The sequence below is a fragment of the Hemiscyllium ocellatum genome, chromosome 31 (assembly GCF_020745735.1).
Source record: "Hemiscyllium ocellatum isolate sHemOce1 chromosome 31, sHemOce1.pat.X.cur, whole genome shotgun sequence".
In the NCBI taxonomy this organism is placed as follows: domain Eukaryota; kingdom Metazoa; phylum Chordata; class Chondrichthyes; order Orectolobiformes; family Hemiscylliidae; genus Hemiscyllium; species Hemiscyllium ocellatum.
Genome location: NC_083431.1, coordinates 26,016,334 through 26,036,461, shown reverse-complemented (window position 1 = coordinate 26,036,461; position 20,128 = coordinate 26,016,334). Strand labels below are relative to the sequence as shown.

Here is a 20,128-nt window from a genome sequence, read left to right as displayed (position 1 = left end):
GATGAGAGCAAATAATTGCTTCTTCACAATTGGTAGAAAAGACTGAAAGGCACTGTCGAAATTGGAAAACGATTACCCGAGTCTAATTTGTTCTGGCGTCAGAATCCTGTGCTTCATCTTGCCGATGATTTCAGAGAAGATTGCCTGTAAGAGAACATGGATTCATGAACTCTCTCATCCAAGAGAGACAAGAATACATCCAAAGCCATTTTTGTTATTGGCTATTCTGATTCCTACTGCTATCGAGCAGTTAAAAATAGGAAGCAGACTTTCGAGTTCAATATTTCAGTATTTGATTATGTAAGCCTGTTTGCTGTTGCTGGTTGTTATGCCTGATTGGATAAGCCTGAGTATAGACTCAAAGAAAGGTGACCAAACTGGAAAAGATGCTAAAGACTACAGCTCGAAGCATGCAGAATAGTTTTAAAGCACAGAATCAAGTCCATTATAAGGAAACTGAAACTGGTGTCATTTTACAATGCAGATGATGGATAATAGTTTGGGATATTAATTCTTGATGGAAAAGCAAAACAAAAAGATCATTGGACACGTGCCAATACTGACATTTATGCTGGGAATTAGAAGCAGTAGAACCACAAACAGATCTTCATTATTCCGAACTCAGTTCCACTTTGATGCTTTGTAGGTTTTACTGTTTGTGCGATATCTGACAAAGTACACCACCTCAATGTGTTAGAGGTTGAAAGAAGATACAGAAGTTGACTGAAAAGTGCACATGGTACATTTTACTGCATGGGGAATTTAGAATGAATAAGCATGTGTGTTACAGTTTCATATCCTGTCAGAATGTGATCAAATCCGAGCCACCTCGTGACAAATACTGCAATGTTATTGGCAATAGACTCTGGAAAGGATTGGCTTCTGCTGCAAAGTAGTTCATGGAACAACAGTGACTTGCATTGAGATAGTGCCTTGGACATAATGGTACTTTGCAGGAATGTTAATCAAGCAACATTTAACGTGAACTATAAGATATAATAGGACCAGATAAAGAATAAGTAATACAGAGCATCATAAAGGAGGACAGGTCAAATAGTCTCAAGGGTAAGGAACAAAATTCAAAGCTTATTTGGCTTAGATAGTTAAGTCAATGCTTTCAATGATGGAATAATGAAAATTCAAAGGACCCACATCAATCCAACCCTTTGAGTTGGGCTTTCAGGAGTGTGGGTGGGTTACAAAGTTACAACAGTCTGATGTTTGTTCACCAACTCACACTCCTGTAAGAGCACCTTTTACACTGGAAGATGTAGTCACCTCTTCCTTGTAAATGTTTTTGTGTTTAGCTAGTAAAATCACTTTGATAACAGCTTTCTTTCCCTTCAGTATAAGGTCAGAAATGGGGACATTCACTGATAATTTTACACTGTTCAGTACCTTTCTCAACTCCTCAGATACTGAAGCAGTCCGTGTCCAAATGCAGCAGGTCCTGGACAGTATTTAGCCTTGGACCAACAAGTGGCAATTAACATTTGTATCACACAAGTGTCAGGCAGTGGCTTTTTCCAATCGGAAAGAATCTAATGAATATCCCATATTACTCAGTGGCATTATCATCACTGAATACCCAACTATCAAAATCTTGGGGGTTACCATTGATCAGAAGCTGAACTAGACTAGTTGTAAAAATGCTGAAAAATGTGTTGCTGGAAAAGTGCAGCAGGTCAGGCAGCATCCAAGGAGCAGGAGAATCGACATTTCGGGCATAAGTCCTTCTTATGCCCGAAGCATCAATTCTCCTGCTCCTTGGATGCTGCCTGACCTGCTGTGCTTTTCCAGCAACGCATTTTTCAGCTCTGATCTCCAACATCTGCAGTCCTCACTTTCTCCTAGTTGTAAAAATATTGACTGCAGGAGCTGCTCAGAGGCTGGGAATACTGGAACGAGTAACTCACCCTCTAGTTCCCCAAAGCCAGTCCACCTTCTACAACCCACAAGTCAGAAGTGTCATGGAATACTCCCCATTTGCCTGGATGAGTGCAGCTCCAACAACACTCCAGAAACTTGACACCATCCAAGATAAAGCAGTCTGCTTAATTGGCACCATATCCACAAACATTTCACTTGCTTCATCAGGACATGTGGTATCAGCGTGTACTATTTACAAAACACACTGCAGAAATTCACTGAAGCTCCATAGACAGCACCATCCAAACCCATGGCCATGGCCATCCAGTTGGACTAGAGTGGCAGACATATTAAAACATCATTACTCATAAGTTCTCCTACAAACGACTCACCATTGTGCCTTGGAAATAAATTACCTTTCCTTCAGTGTTACTGAGAGAGAATCCCTCCCTAATGCCATTGGGGCTCTACCTAAAGCACATGGACTGCAACAGTTCAAGAAAGCAGCTTACCACTACCTTCTCAAGGGCAAATAAGGACAGACAATAAACGCAGATCCAACCAGTGACACCCAAATCTCTAGAATAAATGATAAAAAAGAGGTTGCCCTTGATTTGCTTTTGTAAACAAAAATAAATACATCTCTTTAATGTAGGACACTTGAAATATTTTCCAAAGCCTAAAACAGATATGAGGGGTTGAATCATGTGCTTTTTTGGCTAAGTGCCAGTTGCATTGAGTTTTCTGGAAGGTTTTGTCCCCCTACAAGGTTGAGCAAGATTTCTCACCATAACTTACCAAATGTTCCTCATTAACTACCTCCCAGTCTCCTATGATGTCCCTCATGCTCATTTCTAAGCCTTATCTGGCCGCACTGTGTTCCCATGATTACTCTGTCTCTATATACCAAGAAATGGAATGTTTACGGATGTATGGAATGACCAATTGTACAGATCATCAAAATATTTTATGAATAAAGTATATTTTTGAAATTAAAAAAAAGTTTCCAGGATAATTAACCAAATTAGCAGGAATCTGCCAAAAACTCGGCATCCTTTGTGCCTGTGCTATCTTTGAAAGGCTGCAGTGCACCCGGACAAATGTTGGCAAACCAGTATTTCCCCTCACTGTCGATGGCACAGTAAGCATTAAGCACATTGAGAATCTCACATAGTGGTATGGCTAACACTCCCTGACACCTACAACCCCATTCTTTCACTCTAGCCATCACATAACTCCCCAGACAGATATTTAGATTTAGATTTAGATGACGTACAGCGTGGAAACAGGCCCTTCGGCCCAACAATTCCACACCGACCTTCTGAAGAGCAACCCACCCAGACCCATTCCCCTACATTTACCCCTTCACCTAACACTATGGCCAATTCACCTAACCTGCACATTTTTGGACTGTGGGAGGAAACCGGAGCACCCAGAGGAAACCCACACAGACGCGGGGAGAATGTGCAAACTCCACGCAGGCAGTTGCCTGAAGTGGGACTTGAACCCGGGTCTCTGGTGCTGTGAGGCAACAGTGCTAACCACTGTGCCACCCTTACCTGAACCTTAGCTACAAACTGGCATGTAAACACCTTCTCAAAGTCACTGCTACTCTTGTTCCCAACGGCCACTGGAAATCTGCAGCTTGTCATCATCCAATAAGAAATATCACATACAGGCCAGTAATTGGACAACTCTAACTGTGAGCTTTTACTTAGAGACAACAAAAGTGAACACAAACAAAACAAATAGAATCTGCAGCTGCCCTGCATAAAACAAACCAAATGCTGGCATCACGACCACCATTATCGACAGTCTATGATGGTCTGCTGCATCCGGCTCTCACTTACTGGAACCCAACTGACAATTGGATCCTGTCTGACTTACAGACCCACTGCAGTTGAGCTGTGATACACAAGGAGAGCTTCCTGCAGCTCAATGTCTTCATCCTCCCCCTTCTTAAGACTACTTCTGTTTCCCCAGTTCCTGTGCATCTATCACATCGCCTCATTGCCTGCTCCAATTGTCCAGAATACAGCGTGCCCGGATGTTGCAGCACACTCTATCCAAACCATATTGGAGCCCCTCCGCTGTCCACAACTTCACCTAGTCCTCCATGGCCCGGGTCAGGGCATTTGCAGCAACTTTGTGAAGGTGCTACTCTGGCAGAGTGACGAACACATTCAAAAGGGAGTGGCTGTGGTACTCCAACACCCTTCTCATCACAGACCCACCTGAATGAATGCAATAAAAAGTTGATGATAGGAATGCATTGACTTACATGACCCAAGATGCAGTAATGTTCCCACAGCACTCTTGGACATTTCTAAGTGATGGGAAGTTTGATCAGTATTTGCCCCTTTTTAAGTCATTGCCACTAAGTTCTGCATCATTGCGATGCTAACGTTAGATTTGCAAACACTAAAGGCGTGATGCAAATCACCTGTGACTGGCATTTGAAGCCTTACTATGTTCCTTATGCACACGTTGCTAATGAACGTGGTAGTGATTGCAAATGCAATGTATCTGAAATTTGCATACACCTGCTTCACATATTTGCCCTTCAATGCCCAGCAGATATAGTTTCTATGCTTTCATCTATCGAAGTGTCCACCCTGATCATTGTCTGATTCATTTATCAATGAATTGCACATGTAGAGAACAGTAGGGAACACAGTGAACACCCTAGCATAGCCACTGCATTGCCCTGTCAGAGCCTTCCTATCTCCTCTTAGCTAATGCTACACTGAATCCCTATTTCCATCCTTTCTTCCCATGTGGAAAAGCTCCTGCAACACCCCCCCATCCCCCACGAATCACCCATACATCTTGGGTATCTCTCATTACCATCCTTGTTCCCATTTCTACATATGCCAATCCCGCCCACCCACGTACCCTTTGCAGCCTTGAATTCCCCATCCTTTTGGCAGTGAATTCTCCCTTTTCCCACTGCCCCACGTGCTCCTCATACCCTTGTCAAGATCACCACCCAGAACCGCACCAAACAATATATTCCCTTCCATCCTAGAACTGACTTTGCTAACAGCCAGTAGACTTGACCATGTTTGCAGTTCCATGACTAATAACATGTGATTCCCCAACCACGTGTGATGGCCCTCTGGATGATTGACCGAGGCCAAGCCTCTGGACTGTCTGTGGACTAATGATCCTGGGACCCCCTGGGCATCATAGACCTCCCAAAGGCTGGACTGAGGACTGGGCCCCACCCATTTTCCAACATGATGATTTCCTTGAATTAAAGTGCAGAGTGTTTGCCAACCAGGCCCAGCTGGTACACGCTCTTGCATTCAGCAAATGCTCCACCCCTACTACAGATCCCTGTTGACTAGAATGACAAGTCTGTGTGTCTGCACAAAAGAGCACATGGAATGCAGCAATGCTGAGCGCTGACAGACCCTGCCAGAAGCACTAATACATTAACAGGCAAGTCAAGAAAAGATTGCGATCCTGCAAGTATGGAGGTGAGCATTAAGTGATTGAGCACTAGAGAAGCAAACGGACAGCTCTGGGATGCAGCTCGCTCCAGTCCATGAGCTGGGTGCCTCCGCCTGTGCACAGTATCCTTAGAGCAGCTTGCTGGTACACACTGCAATGAAGGCCTATGGTTTCCTAATCATTCTGCAGGTAGGTAAGAGAGATGCCATGAGCGGTTGACAAATGTCACATGCCCCAAGTTTGTGGACTGGTGCATGTGGATGCTGCCCTGAGATGCTGCTTGACACTAAGCAACATGGAGGCTGTTGAATTCTCAACATTAACTCATTCAGCATGTTGGCTAAGCTTGGAAGCTAAATATTCTTGAGGGGTGTTGTGCCGTTAACAAGTTATAATCCCCTGTAGCTGGAAAATCGCTGCTCCCCAGCGAAATTCATCTCAGTGCACAGCAGAAGCATTACAGGTGCAGCAAGTTGCTCCCATTGCCAAAATAGCCTTCACTGGACTTCTGACTAGTTTCTGCCACAAAGTTCACCATTTCCCAGTAAGAGCCTGCCCGATGATCTGTTGTTGATTTAGTATAGAATTCAGTATTTCAAATTATAGAATCCCAAATGAAATGGGTAGAATTAAAATGGATAATCCTGTGCCAATGGATATACTGTGAATAAAGCAGGCATAGTACAAGATAGAGGAACCTGTCGACAGCAGCATAGATAACTTGCATTTAAGTGGCATCATTAATGTATTTGGAAGTCTCAGAATCTTCACAATATTTTCAAAATAAATTTAATGTTAAGTAGTTGCAGAACTTGTGAATAACAGGAAATGGAATTGGTAGAAGGTGCATAGCAAGCCGCATTGCTTATCAGAAGCCAGATATCATAGGGCTGGTTCTTCTACACATGCTTTCCGCAGGGTATATGCTTCCAACAGGTTAGCTTATGCTCTTTTTTTGATTTTGGGCTTCAAGGTATACTCTCCATGGGACATATTATGCAGCCACAATGAACATACTGTGCACCAGATATCACACAGAAAGGCTAATGATCCAAACTGTGATCGCAGGCACGTTGCCCACCACTTTCTGATATGCCTGAACTGTGGGTGAGTTTCCCCTTTAGCAAGACAAACAGAAAAATCAGCCGAATAAGAGTGAGAGCGACAGGATGTTGAGATTACCTGTCTTCTTCCTCTCCTGAAGGCTGAGGTACAATTCCATAGCTATTGGCTGCCCTTCAGTAACCTTGTCCTTACTATTCCTCCCTTGGTACTGTACTTGGGCCTCATGCTGTTTGAGTATGAATAACAAAGAAGTAACAACTATTCTGTGAATGACTTTCCACCATCACAATATTAAATGGCTTCCTACTCTTACAACCTCCTTTTTAAGATTCAATTCTTCATAGTTTAGCTATTCTGAATTGCAACATTAATACTTATTAGTGTTAAAGAATCAACTATAACTCAATCTATGTACTCAAAAAGAGAGATCATTACGCAAGATCACTACATCCAGCCAAGCGACCTTTCCTAATGCCTTCAACAGGTGATAGATAGGAAGTAATCATCGAGTATTTCATACCCTGAACACTGAATAATGCAAAATTATACTAACAACAGATATGGAATCAATATAATTAACTAATGCAATTTTCTTTATTCTGTGACCTGGGACAATATGTTAAGTGTACTCAGTCATGCTGACAATTTGGTTAGCAAGTTCTTTTAACTCCTTTGCGAAGTAATCATCTTTTCAAATTGAAGAATTTTGCAGACCAGTTTAACCATTCTTCAAGAAATTATTTGAAATGCTCGACCAACGTATGACATTTAATCCTCAGATGCCAGTAACAGGACCACTCCCCTGAATTAGTGGCTATCCAGCTAATTCAAATAGCCTAGTTTTATTCCATTACAATCCCATATAAGCCTCTTCCAGATAATCTGCACAGATCACATCAGTGTTTTTTGATCAGATATTCACACAGCTAGATTTCAATGGCATAGTTGTTCACCTTATGATTGTGTTAAGACAGAAATGATACACAAAAAGATTCCTCAGACATATCACGTCCACCTTTTTGAGACACTTAGTTGACTCACTGTTACAAGATAGGTTAGCAACAAGAGTTTTGTCTTGATGTTAATTATAGCATACTATAAAGTGACCCTGTAAATAAATCAGGTAGCGATGAATCAATTTGAAAAGTTCAAAGAAGATGTGAATTTACTGAGCCAAGGAAATGTGATGTCTGATTTTAAAAGAGACAAAAACCTAAAATATTTATTGTGCTGGATAGAGTGAGGACACTATTGTTATGAAGTTGAAGGTGCGTGTTGTACCTTTAAGAGAAAGTGAATGTTGTTTTGAACTGAGAGCTTACAAGCACCTGTCATATGACTAGCTAGCAGTCACAGTGTGTACTGGAAAATTGAAAATATGTAACATTTGGCACATGAAATAGATACCTGAGTTGGTTGCTGTTTTGACAACAATTCTAATTGAACCGATCAGTTTAAATTATGTCCCAGGATACTAAAAACCCAATTGAATTTTAATTAACGTTTGTGCCAACATCGAACTAATGAGACGATCCAATGTTGGGGGTATAGAGAAGACAGGCATTTTGAAAGTCAGACAGAGCAACTGCCATTGAGAAAGACTGCCATTCAAAAACACTCTCTGTCAAAGCTTTCTTTTTCATATGAAAAATATTTACAGTAAAAGAAAGACGACAACCCAGGGAGATCTTCAACAAAAAGAAGACAGACACTGATGATGACAGCCACAGTATGGTTTTAAAATTAAGTTGATGTAATTTTAGTTTTTTGTTATTGGAATAGTATATTGTTGTCGAGTTGGAGGCAGGTAATAAGCAGGTAAGAGAAAGCGGGACTTAGAGTTGTGGATAGTTGTTGTTTAATGTTCATTTTTAGAGTTAAGGAATAAATTGATATTATTTTCTTTAAATAATAGAATTTGGGAATTCTCTGTCATTCATATTTTAACAGATTTTGAGGCGAGGTGAGCTCTTCTGGGTATTTGGTTTAATTAGTAGAAGGGTTCGCTGTCATATCGTAACAATATCTACCTCACTCGCTCAATTACCATATCAGGTCATTCATTTCATTGCTGTTTCTGGGAAATTGCTGTGAAATTGCATTTCATACATTATAATGGTGCACTTTGAAAGTAACTAATTGTATTGGAACACCTAGAAACATTATATAAATGAGAGTGTGTCTTTCTTTCTTTTTGCCGTGATATAATTCACTATCTCTTTTATTAGGGTCATGTGTCAAAGCTGCATTTTTAGACCATATTTTTAGTCATTATTTCCAAGACTCCGACTCATGCTTTGGCACGCAATTGCATTTCTATGTATGTAAGACCAAATAGAGCTTCCTCATTTTCAGCAATCTAGTTAGATTCTGTAAAGCTGTGGATTCTGGATTACTGAAACAAATATAGAGTTGCTGGAGAAACTCAGACAGATTAGCAGCATCTGTGGTGAGAGAAACATTTTGAATCTCGTTTGACCGTTTGTTGAGAAGATTCCTTCGCGATCCTGACGATTTCTGTCATGAAAGTCAGAGCAGGCACTCAGTGACTTCAGCTTATTGCTTGCTCCTTGGGGCTACGATCTTGGAGACCCAGCAGCAATACCTCGAGGCATGTGCCATGGACATCTCCCTATATCCATAGATACTGGTATCCGATAACAGACAGCCTCTCAGAACTATCATGCCACCTCTTTGATCCACTTGCAAGGCGCTCTTGCACATTAAAGCTCAAGACCCACTGGCACCTAGTATTGAAAAGCTGCAGCAAGGACACTTCATGTGCAGGGACAGGGCACAGGCCCCCAGCTGATGGACGGGTGCAAGCACCATCCCTGGGTTGTTATCTTGCTCTCAAAGTGCTCATTCACTTAATTGCATCAATCTGCCTTCCCTTACTGTACCATGCTCTAGCATCTCAGCCCTAGCCTAAAGGCTCATAGTGCCGACGTATTGAATTCTGTTTAGTGCAGGCACTAAGCTAGGCTGCTTGTCAGTAATGATCAGTCCAGCAGGTGTACATGGGGCATCAGCCTCACCCCTAGAGTGTGTGGCAGCTGCCTGCACAGCAAATACACTGCATGATGCTTCAACCAAGTGGCCATGATTGAAGGGAGGTGGGGAATAATCCTCCTTCACCACAAGGGGAGCGGTTGTCAGTTCAGGGTTGGGCCATATTCAGGAGCTTGTTCAATCTTATCTTGGGACTGTCTGTCAAAGGTATTCATGGGGCTGGACAGCAGTCAGTCTTAATGGTTTGGTTGACTGTTGACAGGTGGAGAAGGTGAAAGGAGATGCTTAATGGTCTCGGGTGACACTGTCTGCAATATCCTCTATATGGGCTGTGCTGCAACATCCTGGCATGCTGCACCATGCATTCTTAGAGCTGGTAATATGCTGGCATCTTTGATGGTGAGGAACTGGAAGGATGGGAGAAGTTTTTTGAGGAAGAAGATTAGAAGACTAGGCTGACTACGTTGATTGATACCCGGTTGCTGGGTGCATCAGACAGTTGTGGAATGTAAAACAATCATTGATCATTATTGGAGCCAGCGGTAGCCTCTGTTGGTTTTGATGGCTGTAAACAGAAGCTTATTTGTAGAAATGTCCAAGTGCTTTTCTGACTGTGATGGTCTCCCACTGGAAAATGATAAGGTGCTGGTATGCCAAGCGAGACAGAGAGAAAGTAGCAGAGTCTTCGAGAGGGTATTAGGGTGGGTTGTGGCTTAGGACAGGTCAGATACTCTGGGGGTTAGTGAGTTAGGCAAGGAAGTGGAAGTAAATGTACCAGGAAGTGTCAGCCATGCCAACTCTCTGTCATCAATAGCGTGTCTTTGGAGCTGCTGTGCCATTGTGTTGCTGGTGAAGGGCAACTCTGTAATGCCAATGATTGGCTGGAGCTTAAAGATGGTGGTGGCACCAGGGATTCCAGTCTATTCCAGGCAATCCAATGAATAGTGAGTTCTTGCATGGAAAGAGTACACAGGGGCAAGACAGCAGTTAATGAGCCAAGTTTGGGATGACACAGAGAGAAATCTCACAAGGACCCACAGAGAGAAACCTTTCATGAAACTCCGCAATATTGGCACTCAGCCAAGAAAGATCATAAGATTCAGATTCAATGAAACAGAATCAGACATGCTTTTACTTAATAAGATGGCTGATTCAGCTCGATTTTTAAAAATATTCCTATGCTATAGTAATTCAGAAAGAAAATAGACCACAATTGGAATATAGCAAATAGAACTTTTTATTATACTTGTGAAGCATTGATGTCCTGAGAATACATCTCTCTGATGGTATTCAGCACAGTGTTTGAAATAATAGCAGAAAGTCAACATTGTGAATGCTGCAAAGGTTACTTGTATTTAAGACTGCTTCAGTTTGAACCAAGGTGACATTTTGATAAGCATGGTGCAATAACTACTGTCAGCAACGTTATTATATGGATTTTTAATATGTTAATTTTGAAAACCTGCCTCTGCTATTTAAATGGAGGTGGTAACCTGTTTATTTTAAATGGGGGTAGTAACATGTTTGCTTTAAATGGAGGTGGTAACCTCTTTGTTATGTTTCTTACATTTCACGCACAAGAACGTTAAATGTTACACACTTTGACTTGACACATATCAGAGATGAAAAATGTGTTGCTGGAAAAGCGCAGCAGGTCAGGCAGCATCCAAGGGGCAGGAGAATTAACGTTTCGGGCATAAGCCCTTCTTCAGGAATGGCTTCTTGACACATATTATAATGGCTCAGATTTTGTATTTGAAATAATGGTGAAGCTGCCCGTCCTCAGAGTTACGATGGAGTAAGCCAGACAGCAACTTCTGGCATCTGTGCATACACAGATAAAGAGAGAAACTGTACAGTTCTGCTCGAGAAATCATCTTGCTCCACATGGCACATTGTAGCAGTCCTCAGCAATGGACCTGCACTGATTCAGTGCACTGATGTAAACTTGAACTATTTCCCTACAAATTTCCACTACAAGTTCCAGAAAGAAAATTAGTGCTGGGCATTCATGAGTGAGTAATTAATTTAGCAGCATGGAAATTGTCAATTACTGACAAACAAATCCTTTGGCCCTGAAAGTTTCTTTTTATATGTGTGAAGGTTTATCTTTCAGAAATTAATTATTGTTGGAATAATGATAAAAATAAATCTGCATCTCTTAGTTCTGTCTGTATTTCTTCATCTTTATTCTACTTTCTATATATGATCTAAATATAACTAATATTTCCTGGTTTAGATTCTTCAAACTGATTGGGCAAAGAATCTTGTTATTTCTTTCCTGGAAAGAGAGACTGACTGCATCAGTGCAGACATTTACTCTGAAGCCTGGTGAAACTATGTGGGTAGCTATAAATGAGGGAATAGCAAGTGAAAATTATGCAGTTTATTTCCTCATGTTACAATATAGATTTAATTGTACAATGATTCCTATTCATTTGATCCTGTTTGTACTTAAAGCAGAGCTTATGGGGATAACATTAATCAACACGACTTGCCCAATTTGCTCATAGTAGGGCAAAAGCAAAAAGCCTGGCAGAGCTGCACAAGAAAATGGTAGCAAAGGAAAATTGTATGTTCAGAAAAATGAACTTTTATTGTCTCTTTAACGACCGGTTGTTTGAATATTGCAAATATTCATCTGATGAGTCATCAAACTGAGACCATGTCTGCCTTCGCAGGTGGACTTGAAAGGTCTCACAGCACTAATTCAAAATTTCCTTGGTGTCTTGAGTCAATATTTTTCCATAAGCCAGCTTCTTGAAAAACAAGTTGAACTAATTTCTGTTTGTGGGAGCTTGCTGTGCACAAATTGGCAGCTGCAGTTCCTGCATTTCACCACTGACTGCTTTTCCAAACTTCTTGTTTTAGGCAGTCCTGCAATTGGGAAATGTGCGATATAACTGCAGAGCTTTCATTTAGATTAGATTCCCTACAGTGTGGAAACAGGCCCTTCAGCCCAACAAGTTCATACCGACCCTCCAAAAAGCAACCCACCCACACCCATTCCCCAACGTTTATCCCTGACTAATGCACCTAACACTATGGCCAATTCACCTGGCCTGCACATCTTTGGACTGTGGGAGGAAACCGGAGCACCTGGAGGAAACCCACACAGACCCACAGACCCGGGGAGAATGTGCAAACTCTACACTGACAGTTGTCCGAGGCACTGTGAGGCAGCAGTGTTGACCACTGAGCCACCGTGTTTCATGTGTGGGTCTGGAATCATGCAGGCTAATGAAGGGAATCTAATTACATGACATTTGAAAACAAGTATCTACCCAAGCAAAATTAATTGACTATGAAGATAGCACTTAATTCCTTCTTTCAAGACCCATCAGCTATAGGCTCTGAGCAAAGCTGCCTCATCAGATGCCATAAATGACACTGGAAATCCAAAGAATGCAGTAACTGGTTGCAAAGCTACCAAACCTACTGAGGTAGTGCCACAGAAGATATGCAAGGTAGTAAAGGTGCTAGCAGTGTCTATTATATGATTAAGTTGGAATAGTTTTAATAACTGTTGGATACTGTTAGCTGTAAAACATTTTAAAATTTATTATAGCACAATTGCTGTCATGAAGATATTCCCTTCCATTAACTTCTTCCCATGCTGTTTTGTTTTAGGTTCTTGATCACATAAGTATGTCATTTCCTTTTATCACAGCAAACTACAATTAACCATATATGGAATTCAGTCTAATAGACTCTTACTCAGAAAACAAAATCAACATGCTATTGATGTATGTCCAGGACAAGTAGGACTCCAGAGATAGGGACACTACCAATGTGCCAAACAACCCTCATAGACTCCTGTGTACTGCAGCAATTGGTTGAGACGGCTCCACAAGGTTCTGACACCCAGGCTCTTATTTACTGAATAAAACATGTTACTTCTAAATTACTGAGAGAGAAAGGAAAATGTGAAGTGTATCAAATCAAAACAAAAATGAATATGGCAGAAAATAAATTACTCAGAGAACTTGCATATAAATTGAATTAAAAATCAAACTGTGTAATTTATATTTTACCAAACTGCCTGTTGTTTCTCTTTTGTTTAGATTAACATCAAATCTTTAGAACCTTACATGCCAAAGGAAGGAAATAGTGTGTACTGCAGCCATTTTTAGCATGTCTAAACAATTAACTGGAATCAAAATTCCATTTACCAAAAACAAAAGAAACAGAACCCTTAGGTGAAGCATTTTCTCCAGTGTTCTCTTAATTTATTAACAGTTTATAAATGCTGGCATATTTTCGCAAGACAAATTTGCATACAGCATTGAAATTCCAGAAGGTTTGAATCTGTGCTGGCGCCTTCATTTTCATGTTAACCACAGTTCGCGTTTGTAGAGCTACAGTTCTAATGTGCTGCAATCTTAATGTGAAATTAGCCAGAAAAGATAATTTTCCAAAACTTATGTCCTTTGGGTGAAAGTGATCATTCCACGGGCCAGGGAAAGTTTAATAATTGCAATGAAAATTGGTAGCTTGCTGCAGTTAATTTCCACTTAATGGTGCAAAGCCGAAACAGCCTGTTTTAGAACATGGGAGTAGCTAGGAATCTTTCTTTCTCTGTGAAAGAGAGTCACCCACTGATTATCATCCCCATCCTGATTAGCGTCCAATGAATTGACAGACAAATGGGCACATTATCCTCCATTATTTAATGTGAATGAAAAGGTGGACTCAGAATAATATCCTTCTTGATACAAACCTTTTTGTTCACATCAGCAGATCTACGTCAATGTTATGTCTTGAACATGGTTGGGGAGATTTCACAACAAAGATGAAGCTGTATTTAATCTGTGCTGTCTTTTTAAGGTCACTGTACAAGTACTTCCTGTACAGAAGTAGCCTAGCAAGTCAGCATATGCTATCCGACTATTGGTGGTGTTGAGCTGTACAACCCATGAAACTGAGATTAATGAATGGAAAAATTTCCCTTTAGCTCCTAAAACCAAGCATGATTTTATTCAGGAGGACGCCATGCATGTTATTGTTCTGTTTTACACCCACAGCTGACCTCTTGCAGAGACATGCATCTCTCTTTCTGGAAACTTCGAATGCCCCCACATCTCCTCACACTCTACTGACGCAATTGCAACGAGGGATACGGAGAGGCAGTCAAACGAGCATTACCAGCGAAATGTCAGGATCTTCTGAGAGTATCTTCGCAACCAATATTGCGAGCAGTAAGTAAACGATCTAACCTGGATTCTTTTGGAGCGGAATCCTCTTGTCTCAGAACAGGAGAGGTAGGAGGTGGACAAAGCATTTCATTAGGCAAGGTGATGGTGTAAATGCCACCACTGAATTAACTTTCTAACAGCAGGGTCCTTCCTGCCTCATTGCCAATTGAGGTCCTTCAGCAAAAGCATGAAGTGCGTGCACTGCTTATCATCCAGAGCTGTGAGTGCCTGGAACCTTGTACCTGATTGAGGGCATAGATGCAAGGCAAGAGGCCACTCAATGAGAACTGAGTCCCGGGCATTTCTTTCAGCCCATTACTCCCCTCTGCTTGTGACCCATACTCCACAATTCTACTCTTAAATTATTAAATAGCTCCTGGAGCCTTAGATCCCTGGCTTGCTTCCCCAGCAGCAGTCAGGGTCTTTCTGTAGAAGCTGCCAGCCTCTGGTTTGTTGACAAATCCTGCCAGACAGGAGCTCTGCCCTTTTGTGGGTCAAATTCCAGAGGGAAGCCCGCCAGTGCCCTCGGTCTGATAGAAGATCTGGGATACCTTCCTGAGAAGTGTAGCAGGAGTCTCGTGTCAGATTTCCAGTCAGCAGGCAAATCTTTGGGCACCAATGAAAGATTCCAACCCAGGAATCTATTTAACCAGTGGCTACTCCAGTGTTAATTATTGATTCAGTAGTACCCACATCTGTGGTATTTCCAAGTTTTCCAACCTTTATTCTTGGAATATGCTGACAAGGTAGGGGCCTAAAATTTTATCCTCTTGAAAGCTGAGCTGCCTTTGGAAGTCCAACTCCAGGTTGACCTCAAATCTCCAAATTTGGATGTATGCTTCTCATGAACCTTTGTGCTAATTTCTCAAATTGAAAGCTGGTTCAGATCATCATAATGGATACTAGGTAAGATGGAAATGAAAATTCTCCCAGTATCTTTTCTACCATTTTTTTCTTCCTTAGTCACTCCTTCTAAACAGATTAACTTGCTTCTTATTTCATTGTGATCGGGGATTGTGCTGTGCACAAATTGGCTTCCATTTTCTTATGTAACACCAGGGATTGCATTTTAAAATTATTGTAAGACTTATAAGATTAAGACACTGAGCCCTCCAGACGATATGGGCACCATTCTATAAAATGCAAATATATATTTCTTAAAACGTAGCCTTTAACACTGGTCAATTGCAAACTAAATTGTCACAGTCAAATCTATTAGCTAAGATCAAACCTGAATTTATCTGTTTAATCCTTAGGTAAGAAGGGATGAGAGGGCCTGTAATATCATTACAGGTTGTTAGCAAAATATGATAGATGTGCAGTATTTAGTTCTGGAAAGAGTTTTATAGACTTAGAAATATTGCCATATTTATAATCATATCACTGCTATTGTAGCCTCTAAGTTCAGTACCCGAATATGATAAGCCACTCTGTTTTACAAAAACAATGAAGTCAGAATCATGGACATAGCATGAGAAACATTCCCTAACATTTGGACAGAATGTGCATGTTCCAAGCGATTACAAACACAGAGCTAAAAAAAATAGTGCAAGGAAAAACGAAGTTAAAGTTCACAAGTCAGTGTTTTCGGGTGCTTTGTAATCAAATGTGAATATACACTTTTAATGCCTCCACTATCAGGGACCTTATTTTAAGACCTTGCATTATAAAAACTGTTTTCAGCATTTTCCTACCATTGGTAGCTAGATGGCCATCTATGGCTTGTAGCTTTAAAAATGTGGCAATTGATTTCCTGTTCATTACTAACTGATTAGGACTGTACATCAGTGTACAGTTGCTCTTTTATGAAAGTGCAATTTGAACCAATTAAGTGAACATATTAATCTGTCAACTATGGCTCTGCTGAATTTTCAGCTAATTTACTTTTCCTTTACCAAATAAATTTCTATTTAGTATGAATATTATTCAATTGAATAATGAAAAAAAAATCACTCAATGTGTTGCATCTAAAGCAATTATTTTCACTTACTGGTGCATCTTCTTTACTTCCTGCAAATTTTATATCACACTTGCATGCAAACTTTCGCATGCAAAGAACAGGAACACATCATCATTAAACTGTTGGGAATTAACAATCAGCAAATAGAAAGCACGAGTTAAAAACCAACGGTCATGGGTTGGAAAATAATATTAAAAGTGGGAAGCAACAGCGACTGCTTTAAAAAAAAAGGGGGAAACTAGAGGACACAGATTTAAACCAAACGAACCAGAGGTAACATGGAAAAACCTTGTTGTGCATCAAGTGATTAACATGCTGAGTTGGTGGATACAAATTCATTTTCCAAAGATAAATACTCGAAGGAGAAAAAGGTGCAGGAATGTAGGGAAAGAGCACAGGGGTGGGACTGATTGGATTGCTGTTCATAAAAGCCAGAGCAAACTTAATGAGTTAAATGGTCTCTTCCTGTCCTGTGATATTCTATGGAACTACAATTCTCCTGAAATTCCATTAAAGTCATAGATGGTGGAAAAACTGAGATGGATTCCTTTCAACCTGTTCTTTACATCTGGGAAGTCTAGCTCTGACACATGATCAGAATGATAAAGTACAGAAGGTGCAGATCACTGATTGTTAGGAATGTAAAGCAGTGTCTGTGCTCTGTAAAATATCACAATCACACATTATTGCATCATTACTTATCATTATAACAAATTAATAGTGTTAATGTATTACAATATTCAGCCCCCAAATTCTTAGTTTAATATGTCTGTTTTTTCCCCTGTGGATTTGTATGGACTCTAAAACACAAGTACTTCTATGTTTGCCTTTCTATAGACTTCTCAGCAGTAATATGAGGCTGCAGGTTTGAATAATGCTTGGTTGGAGAGTCCATGTAAATGGGTGATTAGAACAGAATATTCTGTGTTTGTGCTAATAAAACCGAAAGATACAGAAGGAGGAAGGAAAAAGACTATTAATGTTCTTCCTGTCTTTTTATGTTGTTTTTGTCTGTGCAATGTTCTGCTTGCTTCTAGAAATGTTGCTGTTTATTCCTTTTTAATGAACATTGTAATTAATGTTTTATAAGTATGTGGAATGTAATTCATTTTCAACGGTCAGTAATGTGCTGTAATTGGACTTTTCACAGCATTTCTCCCTACAGCAGGCAATTTAATCAGCATTTCTTTAGTCTTTATATATGCAGCATTGGATCTGAATATTCATACTTCTTTTATGACTCAGTCATCAGCAAATTAGCATCTTTGGCTGAGGAAGCCCTGCAGCCATTACACGTAACTCATATTCATGGTGTCTTTGAGATGGTGTTTCAATCTGTTTGGACAAAAGTGAACATAATTGGCAATATTAATCACATCATCAAAAATTAGACAAAGATGAGGAAGGCAATTTACCCCATTTCACCTCATACGTCCAGAACATGTCTCAATTGTAACATTGAATTGTTTTTAAGTGATTCAGAGCATTTTGTTTTAGCCTTTACCCTTATGTCTATTTCATGTCCAGTTGTCCCTTTGTACCAAGAACTTCCCAACATCAGTCCTAAATTTTTCTTTAATTAGCTTGTCCTCTTGACCAAGTGTCACATTGGTTCAAAATAGTATTACAGGTTTACCCTTTTAATAACATGACTTCAGAAAGATATATAAAGTAATTCAAATCATCTCTTTACATGTTTAAAAATCCCAATTTCTCCAGTCTTTTCTTTCAACTCACGTCTGAGATGTTAGGGGTCATTTTCATGACTCTTCTCTGAGTCACCTCTAAGTATTAGATTACTTACAGTGTGGAAACAGGCCCTTCGGCCCAACAAGTCCACACCGTCCCGCCGAAGCGCAACCCACCCATACCCTTACATATACCCCTTACCTAACACTACGGGCAATTTAGCATGGCCAATTCACCTGACCAGCACATCTTTGGACTGTGGGAGGAAACCGGAGCACCCGGAGGAAACCCACGCAGACACGGGGAGAACGTGCAAACTCCACACAGTCAGTCGCCTGAGGCGGGAATTGAACCCAGGTCCCTGGCGCTGTGAGGCAGCAGTGCTAACCACTGTGCCACTGTGCCGCCCCTGTGCCACTGTGCCGCCCCTGTTGCATTAAAGTGAACAGACTGGAGACAAGATTCAGTCGGTACTTTGCTGAGAGAGTCATACTCATGCAGCAGGTCTACCTCAAACTTGTGTTCTTGCATTTCTAGCAATTCCATTAAAAACAAGTTTGTTAATAAAATAAACAAAAAGATACCACTTCCTTACCTAACTGGGGATACCGGTGTGTCCTTACTGAGGAGTATGTAAATAACTCACAATTATTTGATTACCTTGATCAACTTATTCAGTTTTTCAAATCAGCATCATTGACCTCAACCCATATTGCATGAATCATATAATCTAATTTATTTTAAAATGTATTTAAAATGTTTAAATTGAAAGTCTGGTACTTCATTCTTTGCTGTGGATGTAAAAATGCCATATTCAAGTATTCTTCTATTAAGGAAAAAAAATATGCATTGACAACATACCCTTCTATTTCAGCTCCATATCTCTTGACCCCCTCCATTGTTTCTGACTTTTCGCTCAATTTGTCTGACATCCAGAACTCTGGAACTGAACAAAATGAAAATTCCTCCAACTAAACATAGGCAGTGCTAAAGCTATAACTTTGATGGAATCAAAATCTCTGTTTACAATGTTGATGGTGAATTTAAGATGGCTTCAACCACATGAGAACTCCATCACCAAGATTGCTTGCTTCCACTTTTATAACAAATTTTGTCTCTGCCTCTGCCTCAAGTATTCTGATGATAATCCCTTCAACCATTTGTTTTTTCACTTGACAATTTCAATGCACTCCGCTCCAATTCTCATCTTTGACTGTACTTGAATTAAAGTCCATTCAAATCACCACTGCCATATGTTAACTTGCACTAGCCAAACCTGACCTCTTATTGACTCCTGGTCCAGGAAGCTTTATTTCTATGAAATGAATGCTTCATTTCTAAAATTCTCATCCTTCTGAGCAAATTCTAACATGGCCTTATTTCCTCTCCATATTTCTGCACCCCTCTAATTCTGGCATCCCCGATTTTTATCCTTCTATCATTGGTGGCCTCTATCTTTGCCTTCACCTTATTGCTTCCTAACCCTCAAATTCTTGGCCTAAGCTTTTTCTCTGCCTCTCAACCTATCCATCCTCAATTTAAATGCTTAGTAAAACCTAACTCTTCAATTAAGCTTTTGGCCATCTTCCCTAACATTTTTGTAAGTAATTTTGCTTCCAGTTTTGTTGGATCGATCTTCTGTGAAAGTTTGTATATCTTGCTATGTTAAACATGATATATAAGTGGAATGTGTTACTGTGCCATTCCCTCTTGGGTAGTTTCCACATACCATACTTTGACGGTACAATTTTTTTTAGTAGCCAGATTTAGCAATGACTTCATTGAAAAGATTGGGATAGGTTTTTGGTCTTACCATCTAAGTGTAAAACATTGCCAAGATGAGGCAAATACTGAAAATCAGGAGAGAAGGATTACGTGACTA

The 20,128-nt window shown here is 40.4% G+C and overlaps 1 protein-coding gene across 1 annotated transcript in view; it reads left to right on the top strand.

Annotated features, from left to right (window-relative positions):
• The window catches only part of pitpnm3 (PITPNM family member 3), a 663,088-nt gene that overhangs the window by 600,787 nt on the left and 42,173 nt on the right, over positions 1 to 20,128 (top strand). Inside the window, exon 11 of the mRNA XM_060847742.1 lies at positions 14,427 to 14,600. Within this exon, the coding sequence (XP_060703725.1) occupies positions 14,427 to 14,600 (174 nt within the window). The remainder of the gene's footprint in view (positions 1 to 14,426; positions 14,601 to 20,128) is intronic.